Source organism: Podarcis pityusensis, assembly GCF_964106645.2.
Source record: "Podarcis pityusensis genome assembly, chromosome: 1".
Classification (NCBI taxonomy): domain Eukaryota; kingdom Metazoa; phylum Chordata; class Lepidosauria; order Squamata; family Lacertidae; genus Podarcis; species Podarcis pityusensis.
In genome coordinates this window covers 87,650,974-87,668,804 of record NC_138028.1, presented here as the reverse complement: position 1 = coordinate 87,668,804, position 17,831 = coordinate 87,650,974, and the positions used below count along the sequence as shown (strand labels likewise).

General features: G+C 45.2%; 1 protein-coding gene across 14 annotated transcripts in view; it reads right to left on the bottom strand.

Moving 5' to 3' along the window:
• TNS1 (tensin 1) overlaps positions 1–17,831 on the bottom strand; it is a 325,241-nt gene that overhangs the window by 222,080 nt on the left and 85,330 nt on the right. For all 14 annotated transcript variants that reach the window (XM_081005150.1, XM_081005167.1, XM_081005170.1 and 11 more), the window contains exon 2: positions 2,143–2,257. In XM_081005150.1, the coding sequence (XP_080861276.1) occupies positions 2,143–2,257 (115 nt within the window). The remainder of the gene's footprint in view (positions 1–2,142; positions 2,258–17,831) is intronic.

The following is a 17,831-nucleotide window of genomic DNA, read 5'->3' as shown; positions in this document are numbered from 1 at the left end:
GCAGAATTCCAAAGCATGTTCTTCTATCTATTGGGTATGATAAAAGCTGAAGTCACTGCCAGCAGATGAGGACCTAATACCAAATCATTATAAATGCAATACTGAAACATGAAAATCTACTTAGAAAGGCAACCCATCACATTTTTAAGTGCTTACCCTATTTACGAAGCCCATACTCCATGTCATACCAGTTCAGCAATTCCTGGGGTTCACATGAACACACGGCACATGCGTGGGCTAGCAAAGGGGTTAGGGGTCTTTTCAAAATATGTTAGCACAGAGCACCTAGATTAGTAAATGCTTTGTGAATAGCAGTATTATAGTTAAATATATAGGTATCAGGGAAGCCCACATTTCTATACTTTTTGCTAAAGATTGCACCCCCCCCTTCAAAAGTGTCCAAGTCTGGTCTAGACATTACATCTACCACATGTTTAAGCCCACTGTGTGTTGTTTATGTTCATTTGTAATTCCTACCATGTGCAGCTAGCATGCTGGATCACTTCCACCTCAGAAACCCATTTCCCACATTCCGTGATTGCTGGGCATGGCAAGTTTTCCTATGAGGTTCAGAAAGTTCATATGGGAGCAACATCATGGGAGGGGTGTTTCCAGGACTAAGGTGAAACTGTAAAGCTCCCTTGTTATTTTTGCTACTGGATGCTACATGTTGTTTAAGTAATCTGGTTATATTTATAGTACTGAAATGTGGGAGCGTTGTATGTTATTGTATTTTTGTTTTGCTATGTTATTATGAAATTGTCACTATGGTATTGCTTTGTTATGTTATTATGAAATTGTTACTGTTACTATTTTGCTATGTTATTATGGAATTGTTTTTATAGTGTTCATTTGAAATGCAACTCTGTTTCTTTGTTGCAGGCTGCTATGTGCAGAGGGGTTTTTTTGTGGGAAAGTAGCAAACAAATAAAATGAAAGAATGAATAAATGAATGAACTGCTGAGTCTTATCATGTATCCGTCCAATCAATTGGTGTAAGTGCCAAAGCACCTGAATGTCTGAAGATGATTCTGCACCCATTTTTCTATGGTTGTGCTTGTGCTATTCACAGACCTGAAAGCATATAGTCCCCCGGACTTTGCTTTCAGATTCCTAGCTATGCCTTTCCAGTTAATTTGCCAATTACCAGAAGTGAATAATGCACCACATTCACACCATAGCCAAACTTTCCTGGTAAGGAAATTGAATGGAGTGCTATGAAAGTCACCAACATACCCCTTCTGGCACCTTTCCTGCCACAACAGAATGCGGGTAATTAACTGCACCAAGCAATGGTTCCATTTCATTCACACAAAGCTACCATGGAACGAAAAGGTAGTAGATGCTAAGTGTGACATCCTGTGGCCAACTGCAAAACTACAGTCACTGAAATACTATTGAGAAGACCTAGGAAGCCTTGGAAACACCATGAAGCGTTATGGTAAAAAGCATTATCTGCATCATTTCACCTCTGCTCCCACCTCCCCACTGGCTTCAAAATGACCCACAGGGGCTACAAAATGACTATTTATTTCACAATCACCCCGTGTCAACTTACCACAGTATTGCCATATGGAGGCAGGACACTTCTAGTGTTTAGCCACATAGTGAATTTCAGGGTGCCTATGCTCTCCCATATATCATCTAAGAGTGTCTGCTCTGTTACATGGTCAGATACTATAGACAGACAGAATGTGTAACGGACATGGTTACATGCACACGGTAGTAAGTTAGAAGCTCATCATTGATTGAGCAGTCATCTGTGGACACCTATTGGAGCTCCAGAACCTCCACATGGTCCCTCCTCCCCACACTTGTAAAATGGGGACATCACTGTTCCTTGCTATAGCTTAGAATTTATCTCTGTATCTCATATTTATATCCCACCTTTTTCCCAGGAAGCAGGACCCAGATCTAGATGTGCTTCATTTCAGCAAGCTGGCGGCCTCATGTGTGTTCACACTATACTCTTGAACACTGCTTCTTCATTTGGCTGAGGATGGCGAAGATTGAACAGGGTGCTACATATTTTGGCCAGTACCATTGTACAGTTTGTTCACCAAACTGAATCAGCTCTCCTTCCCCACCCAACAAACGAGCTATATTTCACATTCCAACCTTTCCACGCCCAGCCTCACTCACCTCGACAGGTGCTACCCTCCCGGGTAATAGCCTGACGACATATCCCACATGGTTTCACTTTCTTGAAGCTCTTCACTTTGAAGGTGTGGGATGTGGATGCTTCAAGGTCCTCAGGCTGCAGGGAGGAAAGGAAAGAGCAACAGCACTGTTAAAAGAAGTAAAAGTTCTCCATTTCGAAACCAGTGAATGGATTAAGAAATTACTAAGCAGAGTTTGTGGAGTCCCTGCTTTTATGACCAAGGAGAGCCCAACATGCCTCATCTAATGCATGTTGTTACTCTTGCAGCACACTAACCAAGCAGTGCCAAAACCTCTCCGGAGAAAGTGAAGCGGTTCTGCCAAGACACTATTGAAAGATCTACAGTGGCTCCCAGTATGTTTCCAAGCACAAGTCAAAGTGTTGGTGCTGACCTTTAAAGCCCTAAATGGCCTTGGTCCTGTATACCTGAAGGAGCATCTCCACCCCCATCGTTCTACCCGGACATTGAGGTCCAGCGCTGAGGGTCTTCTGGCAGTTCCCTCACTGCGATAAGTGAGGTTACAGGGAACCAGGCAGAGGGCCTTCTTCGTAGTGGCGCCCACCCTGTGGAATGCCCTCCCATCAGATGTCAAAGAAATAAACAACTATACGACATTTAGAAGACATCTGAAGGCAACCCTGTTTAGGGAAGTTTTTTAATGACTGATGTTTTAATGTATTTTTAACCTTCTGTTGGAAGCCGCCCAGAGTGGCTTGGGAAACCCAGCGAAATGGGCAGGGTAGAAATAATAAGTTTATTGTTATTGTTGTTGTTGTTGTTGTTGTTGTTGTTGTTGTTGTTACTATGCTACCTAAGCCCAGAAAGGGAGTGATGAAGACAATGTGGCAGCTCCTTGATAATAAAGGGAATTCTCCACATGTCCAGGGACAAACTCCTTTTTGCCAGCCAGGAAATCCACAGAATTTAGAGAAACTGAATGACATGGGAGATCCAACAGCACGCCACACGTCTCATTTTGCACAAAGAAACACATGAAGGAAGCAAAGGACCCCATGTATGTAACGATAGATTTTACCCTATGTGTGAGGCCCAATAAGCATTTTCATCCCCTAGCTACTGTATTGGCCCGAATATAAGCCACACTTCCCCCCCCCCCCCCAAATTCTGACCCGGAAAAGTTAAAGTGCGGCTTATATTCGCAGCCTTACAAAAACTGGCTTTTTGATCGGCTGTGAGGTGGTGCACTGTTGCAGGGAGCCATTCAGCTGGTCTGCGATAGCGGCGGTGTTGGAATTGGCAGAGCTTGGCTGCAGCACTCGGGACCACACGGGCTCCGGAAATGCCGCAGAAGCCTATCAGCTGTGAGGTGGTGTTCCCCCAAGCTGAGCAGCGGCTGCTGCCCACGCAAGGCTTTTCCTACACAGCAGCGGTGTCCTATGCACTGCAATCTCCAATCAGCTGTGAGGTGGTTCCTTTACAGCTGGGCAGCAGGCGTCTTCCAGTTACTGTATTCGGCAGCGGACGACCACGTGGGCTTCAGTGGTGAGTATGCTTGTTTGGGACAGGTGCTTGGGGGTTTTTTGGTTTAATGGTATTTTTTATTAAGTTTTCAACAAAAGTAACAAAAGAAAAATAAAAAAGACAGTAACAAATGTAGTAACATCCATAAACAAAGATAATTATACATAAAGCAATATCAAATCTATAAAATGGGATTCTCCAAATCCCGTGACTCCCCCCCCCCCCGGTTCCTTAGTTTTCTTTTTCAACTGTATATCATTTCTACTCCAAATTATTTTTCTACCTCAAATGGGACGGGTGCTTGTTAATCCCTTTTTGATTCCCACCCCCAACCCTCCCTGGGCAAGCCGTGTGTGTGTGTTCCCCATTGTGTGATTGCACTTCATTGGGCGAGTGCCTTTTGGAATTCTCCCCCCCCCCCCTCCAAGTTTAAGGGAGCGGCTTATATTCGGGCCAATACGGTAGTATGCATTTTGCACTCTTGAGCTCAATTTAAAAAACTAATGACACTATGAATTTGTGTTTTATATCTGGGAGTGCAAAATGCGACATATGGAACAGCTCCAAGGTGCCAACTGGTTTTGAAACATTATGCCATGTAATGTTTTGCTGCTCTTTGGTTTTATTGAAGGCTTTTAATTATCATGTCTTCTTATGGTTCGATGTACACTGCTCTGGGTACTTCAGCTGAAAGGCTACTCATAAATATCATTCAAAAACAAATAAATGAGATCGTTTTTAAGGATTTCTAGGATCCAGCATCAGCAAGCACCAGCCGATATATAATGCATATCCTTAAAGTGCAGCAAAATTGCTTCCCTGTTATTGGAGAGAAGCTTGGGGGTGGAGGCAAAGCTGGGGTGGTGGGGGTGTGGTGGCTGATTCTCCACATGCCTCCCCCTTCACAAATAAAATGCAGGTGAGACTAATGCTAACATCAAAAGGGGCACACAAGTGTGGGGAGCCGATTGCTCCCTCCTACACACACACACACACACACACACACACACACACACACACACTGCTGCTCTCAGGCACTTTTCTCCTAGTCCAGCTTCAGCACTTGAAAAGGGGCACATTGGGGAGAGAAGCACTCAAAGCCACAAAGTGTGGACAGGTATAGTAAGGGAAGATTCAGCTCCCTTCACCCATTACGTGTCACATTTTATTGTGAAAAACCAGATCCGCCCCCATATGTGAATAAGAAAGGTACATAACAATGAACACGGATCTCCCTCCTGCATCAACTTTGGGCTCCTCCAGACAAGCTGTTCATTGAGCATTCATCCTGATTTGTTTCCACTTTGTCCTGTCTTTCTCGAGCATTCATTCTGTTTTTGCTTGCATGAAGTTTACACATCTCCCCATTTGTTGTTTATTAAACCCACATTTTCCAGTGCATTTGCCCATCGCTTTCCAAACTGGAAAATGTCCATTTATTTAAAAAATGTGTGTTTGCTGCACCACTGCACAAACCTAAATTTCTCACATGTGCTTGAATTTCCACTGCAAAATACTGATCCCCTGGAGGCAGCGTTTGGTTCTTGGACCACATCTGCACCACATGTTTAAAGCACTATTATACCACTTTAGCAAATAATTATGGGAAGTGTAGTTTGTTAAGGATATGGAGAGTTGTTAAAGGGACCCCGGACCATTAGGTCTAGTCGTGACCGACTCTGAGGTTGCGGCACTCATCTCGCTTTACTGGCCGAGGGAGCCGGCGTACAGCTTCCGGATCATGTGGCCAGCATGAGTAAGCCGCTTCTGGCGAACCAGAGCAGTGCACGGAAATGCCGTTTACCTTCCCGCCGGAGTGGTACCTATTTATCTACTTGCACTTTGACATGCTTTCGAACTGCTAGGTTGGCAGGAGCAGGGACCGAGCAACGGGCGCTCACCCCATCGCGGGGATTCGAACTGCCAACCTTCTGATTGGCAAGTCCTAGGTTCTGTGGTTTAACCCACAGCGCCACCCATGTCCCATGAAGAGTTGTTAAGAGACACCTATTTCCTTCACCGGGATACAATCCGAAAAGTTCCCTGGGAACAGGGATTGATTGGTAAACCATTCAGGTATCTGTACCTCTGTTAAGGGAACAGGGGTTTCCTACAACTCTCAGTACCCTCAACAAACTACAGTTCCCAAGATTCTTTGGGGAAAGCAGTGACTGTTAAAGTAGCATTACAGTGCTTTAAATGTATAGGGCAGATGGGGCCTCAGACTAAGGATTATTATTTTAAAGGTTCATTTCTTCACTGCACCACTGGGTGCCAGTCTCCATTGCTAATCCACCAGCAAAGCAAGTTCTGGGTCAGATGTTGCCTCAAACATCCTAGGGACAGCCACTGAAGGAAGAACCTTGCTAGCTTTTCTCGCAGACACTTAGGTTGCAGCAACATTCTACCTACTAGCAAGTGGGCTCTGGGTAAAAGCATCTGTCAGACAGCGAGCCATTTTAGTGAGATGCCTGGATATAGTTAGAAGTAAAGCAATGCAGGGGGAAGGGGAAGAAGAGGGGGACATTCACCTGTTAATTTCTCCAAGCTCAAATTAATTTGCCAACATTCACATTTGTATTTTCCTAGCTTTTCTCACCATGATGCTACTTGAATGAAGGATTGGGTACAAACTGTACAAGTACAGTGGTACCTCGGGTTAAGTACTTAATTCGTTCCAGAGGACCGTTCTTAACCTGAAACTGTTCTTAACCTGAAGCACCACTTTAGCTAATGGGGCCTCCTGCTGCTGCCGCGCCGCCAGAGCACAATTTCTGTTCTCATCCTGAAGCAAAGTTCTTAACCCGAGGTACTATTTCTGGGTTAGCAGAGTCTGTAACCTGAAGCGTATGTAACCCGAGGTACCACTGTATTTCATTTGGGGGGGTTGGGGGGGAGTATGTGTGAGTCACATTTTTAAGAAGAAAAAAAATGAAAGAGTAGATATTCAACATGCATATATAGTGGTACCTCAGGTTACATACGCTTCAGGTTACATACGCTTCAGGTTACAGACTCCGCTAACCAAGAAATATTACCTTGGGTTAAGAACTTTGCTTCAGGATGAGAACAGAAATCGTGCAGCAGTGGCGCAGTAGCAGCAGGAGGCCCCATTAGCTAAAGCGGTGCTTCAGGTTAAGAACAGTTTCAGGTTAAGAAGAGACCTCCAGAACGAATTAAGGTCTTAACCTGAGGTACCACAGTAAATTTTGAAATGTTCTGAATTTTTGAAAAAAAATTGAAAATTCATCTGCGCAAAATTTCAACACTAGTTACAATGGCACATGATAAAGATGGGAAATCCCACTATGTGTATTAAGAGGAAAAGGGCACACAGACATCCCATCAGCTCTGTTCCTATTTGGATATCATCCCTTACTCCAGTGCAGCCTTCTGTGTGCACTGCAGACACATCTAGATGCACAATCCCATCTGCAAAACTACTGCATACATATCCCAGTTGTCCTACTGAACTGGTTAGGCACAACTTTTAATGTGAATAGTAGAGCCCATCTGCATCTAGGGGGCACCTGTTGTGTGTGACTAGTTGCCTGCAATGACTGGTGGACTGAGGCTCCTCTCAGCTACTCTCGATTCAGCCAAAGCATAAGACTTTGTTTTTATACTTGAGAGACAAAAGCAAACTAATTGTAGAGCTGGGTGGGCCTGAGTGTAAAGACCATGTTGGCTCAAAGAGACCAGCCCTTGCTTCCACAACAGAACACAAAGTCCCTTCTTTCCTCCTAACCACAGGTTTCCAAATGATGCTGTGGACGAGCTACCACAAATGGAAAACAAATGTAGCCAAGGGTATATCTGGGTAAGTGTATGCTAAAGGAATTGTTATTAAAATTTACTTTTTGTGTCTTGTCAGAAAAGACTTCAATACATGCATCTCGGATGCTGAAAGATCTGACTCACAGTCTCAGCCAGGCAGAACCTCCCTGGTAGTGTTGCCTAATGTGGAGTTTCACAGGCACACCAAAATATAATTTCACAGCATCTGTACCATGATCCTTTAGGAACCAAGTGCTGCAAATGGCTATAGCTCAGTGGCAGAGCATCCTGCTTTGCACACAGAAAGAGCCAAGATTCAATCTGCAGCATCTTTGGACAGGGCTGTGACAGGACCCCCTGAAATCCCAGAGACCTGTTGCCCATGGGTGTAGCCAAGGGGGACCCCCCCCCCAGATCATTGTAAAACAATAGAAATACTTAACTTACTGACCAATCATGTCAGTTCTGCCCCACCTAACAAAAACCTTGGCTACACCCATGCTGCTGCCTGTCAGTGTAGGCAGTAAGGAGGTAGTCCTGGCTCTGAATAATTTCAAGATGAAGGGGTATGTTGGTCTCACCACACCCACACCAAATCCCACCACTCACAAGTCATTTACTTCTTGTCTCCTCCCCACAAGAGGCCATGGGTAGCCATTTTAATTTTCTCCCTGATATAGAGATGGAGAGCCTGCCTCCTTCTCAGGCTCCAAGGTTATGGAAGGAAGAGGGGCCGTCATGCTGAGGCAGCATCCTTCTGTGATGGGATGGAAAGGAAATCAATCCCCAGTTCCCTCCATCTCCCACCCTCAAGGGAATTGGGAACACCTGAGGTAAAACTATTAGGGCACCAGCTGTCTCCTTCCAGTGTCCTCTCCTACCTTCCTCCAGCTTCAGAAGGCTGAGCTGCCCTCTGCTTGGCAGCAAACCCTTTTAACGTCCAGCAATCCAACGCTACGTACTCATTTCCTCCTTTGACAGACTTGGACCATTCTTGGGTGAACATTCCCTGGGCCCTTTGGAAAGTTGGAAGGATGAATGCTGGTTGATTCAATTCCACAGAGAGCAAGAACCTCAGTGATGGAATGCATCACCCTGCACAGACAAGTTATAGCTCATCCTTCCCCAACCTGCTGCCTTCTAGATGCTTTGGAATGCAAATCCCATCACCCCTAACATCACCCACGCTAGTTTGGGCTGTAGCCCCAAATGAAAGGTTGGGGAAGGGTGCTCTAGTTAAGTTTTTAAACCCCATCAATATTTATTCTTCGGGAAATACTGCAAAACATTTTGGAGTCTTGGCTGTGTCTAATCTCACAATGCCACAATTGGAGTGGCAAAGCTGGGATGGAGAGAAAGATACTGCCCTGTCCAAAGGCAACATAATGAATCCATGGCAGAGGTGAGTTTCTAGACCATGGGTAGGCAAACTAAGGACCGGGGGCCGGATCTGGCCCAATCACCTGCTAAATCCGGCCCGCGGACAGCCTGGGAATCATTGTGTTTTTATATGAGTAGAATGTGTGCTTTTATTTAAAATGCATCTCTATTTGTGGGACATAGGAATTTGTTCATTCCCCCCCCAAAAAAAAAATATAGTCTGGCCCCTGACAAAGGCTGAGGGACAGTGGACCAGCACCCTGCTGAAAAAGTTTGCTGACCCCTGTTCTAGACCAAAGTCCAGCTTCATTCATTGAACTGCACTAATTCTCATCATCCCACACTTGCTTAGCTCCCTGGACTACCGGAACAGAAGGGAACCACTAACACTCTTCCTCTTTCAAGTACCCCCTCAAGCAATCCTTTCCCCAGTGTACCAACCCAGAGAACTCTGCACATCAAAAGTTCTTCTGATGCCGGACTGCTTTGACTGTCACACACCCAAGCTCATTCGCCATACAGGCCAAGTTACAAATTTTTGTAGGCTCCTACAAAATTGCATATTTATGATAGCATCCTCCCTGTGCCATGGTAATTTATGTCGGTGATTTCAGAGTTCTTAACTTGGACTTCTCCCACAATCGATAATTTTGAAGTGAATCACCACTTCACTCTGGAGGAACTTCTTTGGAAGCGCAGAAGAAATACATCCTTTTAAACTGCTTTTTGATCATCCTGAGTATGTGAACACAAAGGGAGGAGGCTTAAATTGCATTAAATATGTTCATTTCATCTAGTGCTTTGATTATGCTAAGTGATAAAGTCAAACTACACACCAATTTTCTCTGCATCATTCAAGCTTTAATAAAACCTCAAGGGGTGGGGGAGGTTGTGCACCCAACACTTTCCACTATCAGTGCTAAATCTTAGTCCAAACCTCCCTGCTAAAAGAAAGTTACTTGATCATGAGTTCCCTCCACTCAGATGACCTCTGTTCCTTCCTTCCCCAACCAACTCTCACTCTCAGCCTCAAGGGAGAGTTGAGTGGGGGAGGGATGGCTGTTTATTTAATTTGCACATGAAGAATGAAGTATTGTCAGCCTGATAAACTCTATGTCTGGATACCAGACTGCAGATACATTCCCCCTTTCAGAAGTGTCTCTCTCCCTCCCTCCCTCCCTCCCTCCCTCTCTCTCACAACACTGCTGCTTCCACCAGATGCTGCCACTACTCTGTATTACTATTACCACTTCTGCTGATGCTATTTTAGCGTTTAATGTGTTGTTGTTTTTTTACGAAAAACTATTCAGAAACACCCAGCACTGAACAAAGAGCTACAGCATGGGACTTGCATAGGGTTAGAAGGCTAAAACTTGGAGACTGGAGTCATAGGTTTAAAACCAACAAGGAAGCAGCAGAGGAAGCAGCCACAACTTTTGCTGAAATGCTCCAGGCCTTTTCATCGGCCCCCTCCCCTCACCCTACTGAAGCATTGCAAGACGCCTGGTATGTTGCACAGCAAGCAGGGGAAGGGTAGAGAGAATGGGCAAAAGGACCAGGTAGGTACCAGTGGGACCATGAAGGCTGGTCTATCAGGACAAATCAAGTATTGCCCCACTAATCTCAGTCTGTCCAAGCAAGCTCCCACTTGCCTACCTTCTTACATATGACCAGTCCAGGAAGTGGCACAATCAGCTTCCTCCTCCTCAGTCTCTTGTAGAACTCAACAGAGGATGGAGACTAAACTAGAATTAGTCATCTCTGTTTGTCCTTAGCTCTAGCTCCACCTACTGTTGGTCCTCCTGCCTTCCTCTCCACCAAACCCAATGGGATTCCTAATGGGCACAAGCTCTAATATATAGAGTGATCTCATTAAGCACTGGGTGGAAGGAACATTGAATGATAAAGGGCACAGGTAATGAGCCATAAGCAGGAATCACAGTACATTTTTTTCTGCCAGAGAGTGGCTGGGAGGTCATGTGGTGTCTCTGGGCAATCAGAAAGTACAACCACGTGACTGAGCTGTCCCTCATAAGGAAAGATGGAGACATTTCATATGAAATTGAACTTTTACTTAATTCAGTTACCTGTGGAAGATGTTTTCTGGAGTCTGCCTTAATATTGCTTTCCTTGAGTTACATAGTAACTGAACAGGGTGTCTACTTGCATTAGATATAGGGAAGGTTCTGGGGACTTAATTCAGATTATGCCCTTGCATTAACTGGAAGCTCAGTGTGCACATCTGATATTGACAGGAAATTTTCCATGCAGCAACTACTGGGGTGAGGGCATTTGGCTGGAACCACTAGGACTTCCCTGATAAAAGACTTAGCTTGAACTACTGTATCCTTCTCTGATTCCTTGCAATAACACCAGGCTCATTGATCAGAACAAAACCAAAATAAGCACCTAACTCCAGGCCACATGCAAAGTGTCAGCTGCACTGAGCTTCTCAGAAGCAGGGACCATCATGTCATGTTTTATAACATCCCACTAGAAGCAGCTACTGTGGAGGACCATGCACAACATAACAATGTTGCATCAAAGGCTTATGTGAAGACACACATTATGAGGAAATAGGGGAGAACATGACTTTCAGCAGCCATCTCATGGCTGCTGTCATATGTAGCTTGGCCCAGAACTAAAAGTGATAGGCATCTTGTTTTCAAGGATGCCTTATTTTAGAAGGGCTCCTTCTCCAGAGCCTGTGGGAGGGTAGGAATAGCAGTGGTGATTCCCAGAGGCAGCCCTTCCAGATTGCCTAGTCTAGCCATCAGCAGCGGGACAATGAAGCAATTCCATTTGCTAAATTTGGCCAGAGAGCAGCCGGTCAGCAGGCAGAAATAGTGCAGACTTTCTTTCCTCTGTTCAGAACTAATCACAAGTGGCCATAAGCAACGTCTCTCCCATTGAGAGATGGGCAGGTCAGCCTATCACCAGCCTGTGTCAGTTTTGCATGCTTTCAATCATAGCTCACTCCTGTTTTCCATCTCTTTTGAAAAACACAGCAAAAAAAATCTAAATTGCACCTATTTCCCGCTAAAATACACATTTTTGTATGCATTTTTCTTCAAGGCACACATTTGTATATGCATTTTCTTGTGCTTTTTTGGTTTTTTTAGCTGAGAACTGCACCGCAAAATCCAAAGACCAAGTGCAGATACCATAACTTAGCCCTGAGATGGTGGAGATTAGACCAATTTGCTTAAAAATGTGGACCAAACAGAACTCTCTGGCATTCCTATACTTCAAGAATCCAAAACCTCTCAATATACCCTATGACAGTTCCTCATCCAAAGTCATTGCAACTCCATAAAGAAGTTGTGGGGAGGAGACTTAATTTCTGCTCTTACAACTTCTTTTTTTTTTTAATAATAATGATAACGATAAAAGATTAGATCTGGAAGCACTGCTGGGAATGACAAAAGAAAACAAGGAAGGTAAGAGGAGACCTGGGCTCCCTTCCTTCCTTCCTTCCTTCCTTTCCACCAAACATTTAGAATAAGATTATGTTGCTGCATTATCGGTCAGCAGACAGTCAAACTGACTGGAGTCTGACCCCATACATAAAGGATGGAGGAGGCACTGTTTGTGTGTTGTTTTCTTATGCCACAAACCTGGATGTTTTATGATACAGGTCCCATGAGAGTCCGGCCTACAGGCTTCCCACACCCCAGCCCTCTAAATGGCTTTGGGGCCTTTTATATTTGATGGTCCCCATGGAGAAATTAGGGCACTGTTGCTGAGTTAAAGACAATCAGGCCAGTCTGCTCCCCCTCCCCTGCCCGCCTCATCGCTCCACACCTCATGCCTTAACGATACCCAGCTGTTTGCACAAGCTGGGCTGGCAAGGAAGTTCCCAGACCTTGACCCTCAACCTCCTCGGTTCATGTTGGCTCCAAAGGGGCTGTGGCAGAAAAGAGCCCCCTCTCTTTCCCCAATTCCCTCCCCTCCCCCTGCCAGGCGAAGGGGGGAGGCAGCAACTCATGAGCCAGGTCACATGAGCCTCATGGGGTTGCAAGGGGGCAGCCGGTGGCGAATGAAGGATTCAGAGATACATAGGGGAGGGGAGATTAAACTTGGACTTTTTCCCAAATATGAAGTTGTCAGTGTAAAACTAAATCTCCCCTCTTCCATGGTGACTCAAGACCTAATTAGATTAGCATCTTTGTTGAGCGGCACTCAGGCACTCAATGAGGCCACTGCATGGCTCCTGAGAGGAAACAGCGCAGCTGCTTCAGACAAGGGGATGTTTTGCTTGGGGATGCAAACATTATTTAGGGTGTCACGAACACTTCATCATCTGCATTCCCCCCCGCCCCAACCCCCACTTTTAGAAAATAAAATAACCCCCCTCAAGAAAACCCTCATCTACTGTCATTTCTTAATGTGTCTCAGAATTACAGATACGGTCACAAAAATGTGAATTGAAATTGTGTGCGCGTGCAAAAATGTATAAATAAATATAGACACATAAAGAGAGAAAGGCCTGTATTGAGTCGTCAAGCGAGCTAAGCAGAGGTTTTCAAGCGCCGTCATCGTGAGCCTCCCTAAGTCAAGAAAAGAATCCTCAGCAAATGGAAAGAAGGCCTTAGCGGACCACTCGCCTGACAGCGTTCTCCCTCAGAACAGAAATGGCTGAAAACCCCACACAGACACACACCCCACACAGACTCACACAGACACAGCACTGCTAAGAAAGAAGGCATGAGAAAGAAAAAGACAGAGGAAAAAGATGCTCTGTACTCTCTCCCAACACTAAATTTCACACGCACACAGCCTTCTGGGTGGGATGGGAGTAAGAGGTACATCTGGAACTTTGCCTTTTGGCCACATAATGACAAATGCTGGGTGTGATGAAGGGATCCCTCAACTCCCAAACAGTCTCAGTCCCCACATCCATAAGGGCTATGGAAGCTGCTCTCAGTCAGATGATGGGAGAGGGTAGATATTCTAAAATGGATGCTATCTACCTGAGAAACCTGGGCGATTCCTTCCACCTTGACTTTGAAAGGGACCAAAAGGTAATCTAATTCAATGTCATGCAAGAAAGATAGAGCTGTGCAGTAATGACCTGATCCAGCACTTTACCTGAGTGCCCTAATTCCCAAGAAGGATTGTGACTTAAGTGAATTCATTCTATATAATGATATACTGTAATGGAAGATGGCCAGGGTAATGTTCAGACAAAATTAGTTAAACTACTGAGGTATAGCATGAGCCTTAAAAAGGATGAGAGCTATTCAGTTTAAGAGAAGCTTAGAGTGGGAAAAGGAGCTGGTTGCACTCTAGATGTGCTACATGACAAACAAATGTGCAAAAGTGGATGTCATTAAGCCCCATCATTGTATTTGCCTTTAATGCTGCAGTTTCTCTGCCAACAAAATGGGTTAAAGGACCATGTTCCAGTTCCTCCACTACTGGATAAAGCACTGTTAGCTAAATGAAAATCTTCATGGGTACTGTGAACCTAGGATAAAGACTCATCCTATAACCGGAGAGTTTAGTGCTGCAGATAGGATACCTAGTGTGGTGGAATCTTCCTCGCAAAGACACACACAGAAAAAGATTCAGATAAGGGTTGGACCACTTACCAGAACACATCTCTGAACCCTTCCCAAGAAGGACAAGACCAATCCCCTTTTCTTCTTCCCTCAGTGGGGCAGAGAAGTGCCCACAGGGCCTCTCTCCAGCTTGCCGATGCTGTGCTATTTTATTCCAGGTCAGCCACTCCCAAGATCTGCCCAAAACCATGGACTTTGCACTGCTTTAGTATAAACAACAGGATTGCAATCAGACAGCTTAGAGGCCCAACAAGACTGGGAACCTAGCAGTTATCCTGAGATTACCCAGAGACATGCTATTTTCCCCTGACAAGAAAAGGGTGGAGACCCACCATGCTGTTTGCAGTATCCAAGCTCTCCCCTCAGAATCCCACAGCTTCCTTTTAGGAACCAGGGGCCATTCAAAGGGGACACTGAGAATAGGTTTAGCTGGAGCACACAGGCCAAAGGCTTTAGACACAAGGAAAGGACTAGAATTGAGATTTAGGGCTGACTCTTCACTGGAAACCTAAACTGCAGGAAAGATTCCAACACAAATATTTGAGAAACCAAAGCTGGGCTGGGGGGTTGAGGGAGAGAGGGGGAGAGTATATATTGGCTACACATCCACACTGCGTCCAGCTGCGGACGAAGTTCCTGGCAACCACATTTACGGATTCAATCACCGCTTGGTGATTTAACCCTGTTTTATAGCTACACAGAGAGTTCAAAGCCAGAGGGAGTTATCAGAATGAGAAGTCACAGGAAAAAAATATGAACCCAAATGAAATCCTGATTGTGAACACACACACACATGCTACAATGCAATGTAAGGCCCTTCCCAAACAACACCCCTGTCCCCTCTAATTGCTTCTTATTGTGGGCATTAAAACAGCACATCATCCAATACTAGTGAGACTATATCCCAGTCTGGAAGTTGTGTGGATAGCTGGATAATACTTGGAAAGGGATTTCACTGGGGGAAGGAAATGCACCTCAGTGCTGAAGAGCCGGAGTGGAATTAATATAAAGGGGGGAAGGGGCAGAAGAAAGGAATACAAGGTCATTCGTTTTAACAGTTTTAAATGGTATGGAAGGCAGAAGAGGTACCTATGCTGCTGCCACAATTATGACATCACACTCTGCACATCCACAATCTGGACAGCCACAATTTCCATGATAGGTGGAACTCCCAGGGAGCAAGCAGTAACTGGTTTGCTACTGAGAATGCAATTCCTTGTGCAAAATGTGATTCCTGGGAATGGATGCACTAAGTGGGAAGACTGCCATCTGCGTCCTGTGCCAGGAATGGAGAAATGCCTCTGCATTCCCTGTGCAAAACCAACACTGTCTTGAAAACCTCTGAAAAGATATTCCACCCTGGATAGCAACATCGGGAAGGTAGCCCTTAGAAAAGGCCCTCTCGTCTCCCAGATATGCCCATTTCCCCCAGGGCATTTTGTTCCCATACAGAGCAGAGAAGGACGCACACAGTACACAGCTGCACAAATCTTGGGAGGACAGTCAAATGTGAGTTGCTTTCTAATCAGAATCTCAGGCAAAAAGAGGAGGAGGGGACCCCAGTGTATGTGTGCCCTTGTCCTCCTCAGACCCCTTTGCTTCCAAGTCAAGGCAAAACAATCCCTGAGACCCCAAAGCAAGTCTGCATTCCCACACTCCACCCTCACCCCACCTCACGGCAATGATAGGCAATGGGGGTGGGTGGAGGGAGGAGGGATTAGCCTGTTTTGTTTCCAGACCGTTTCCTCTGTTCCTCCAGAGTTGGCCCCAGACATCACATTACATCAGAGCAAATAAAGATAGAGACTGCTCCTTTCAGGCTAAGTTGGGGGGGGGGGTGAGTCGAGAGAAACCAGATTGAGCACTTGCATGCAAGTTTCCCTCCACCACCACTCCCCACATCTGTAACCTCAGAATGGGGAAAATGGGGTACAAATGTGCTCAATCAGGGAAGTTTAATAGGATACAGGAAGAGGAACATATGATGTTGCTTTATATCAGCTGAGACCACTGGTGCTTCCAGCTCAGCTTTGTCTAGACCAGGCATCCCCAAACTTGGCCCTCCAGCTGTTTTGGGACTACAACTCCCATCATCCCTAGCTACCAGGACCAGTGGTCAGGGATGATGGGACTTGTAGTCCCTAAACAGCTGGAGGGCAGAGTTTGGGGAATGCCTGGTCTAGACTGACTGCCAGTGGCTCTCCAGGGTTTCAGACAAGGAACATTCCCAGCCCTACTGTGAGATGCTGGGGATTTAACCCAGGACCTTTTGGGTGCAAAGCGGATTCTCTAACCACTGAGCTTTGGCTCTTCCCATAGGTGGGAGCAAAGTGTTGTTAGCACCCCTGGCATTGCACTGTTTTCTCACAAGGCTCTTCACCCAACTGCCGACAGCAATCAAGCAATCAGAGGGGCAAGGCCACCAACACGGTACATCACAGAGGTTGCGTGCAGTACAGGCAAGGACCTTTTCCCCCAAACTGCCAAAAGGGAAAGAGCAAACATGGTGAATTGAATGCCATCAGCAGCTGAAGGCAGGAGGGGCAAGAGGCCTTCTCCAGTGACCTGTATGATTCAATCAGGAAAAGATCCTAGGGGAGAACATATTCTGAACTGTCTGTCTTCCCTCTTTCTATCCACAGAAACATTAAAAGGAAGGAGAATTCCAATTTAAATATTTGCATACAAGCTAGCACTAGAAGATTTTTCTTCAAAACATCCCATCCCAACTTATTTATATAGTCTAGCCAATCAATAAGAACACAGAAGAGGACTTTGCTGCTCTGCTGTATAAGTTTGATAACATGACTGCAGTCCAAACCAGAGGTTCAGACCAAATATGCACAGTCAATTTGATCCCCCACAATGGTTCAATTTGAATACATTTGCAGCAGCTGATCGTGAGAATGCATCCCTATGTGCTACTATGCTTTTAAAATTATAAGAAAGAAAGAAAGAAAGAAAGAAAGAAAGAAAGAAAGAAAGAAAGAAACTTGGTAGGGGAGCAGCTATCGGTGGCATTTTAAAATCTAGCTAAAAACTGTTTCCATCTCAGCCAGTTGTTGTAAGAACTGAAACTTTGAGAACTGGTATCTGAGCTTGCTTTTGTCCTCCTCTTTCCCCAACCCTGTACTCCTTGCCTGTCGTAGCTTTTAGATTGTAAGCCTGTGAGAAAGGACTGTGTTACTATCTTCATAAGCCACTCTGGGAACCTTCTCGGCAAAGTGCGGGGGTGGCAATAAAATGCTGTAAATCACAAAATAAATAGTATGAATAAATAAACGTGGAAGTATAAAAACTGTTGCTTTACCTCTAAACGATGGTCCCTGGGCCACCATGAAATCTAGCCATGCACCCCATTGCCAGTCACATGCTATCATTGTAAGAAACAATGTAGGACACATCACATAATGATAATGATTATTTTTTTGTTTATACCCCACCCATCTGGCTGGGTTTCCCCACC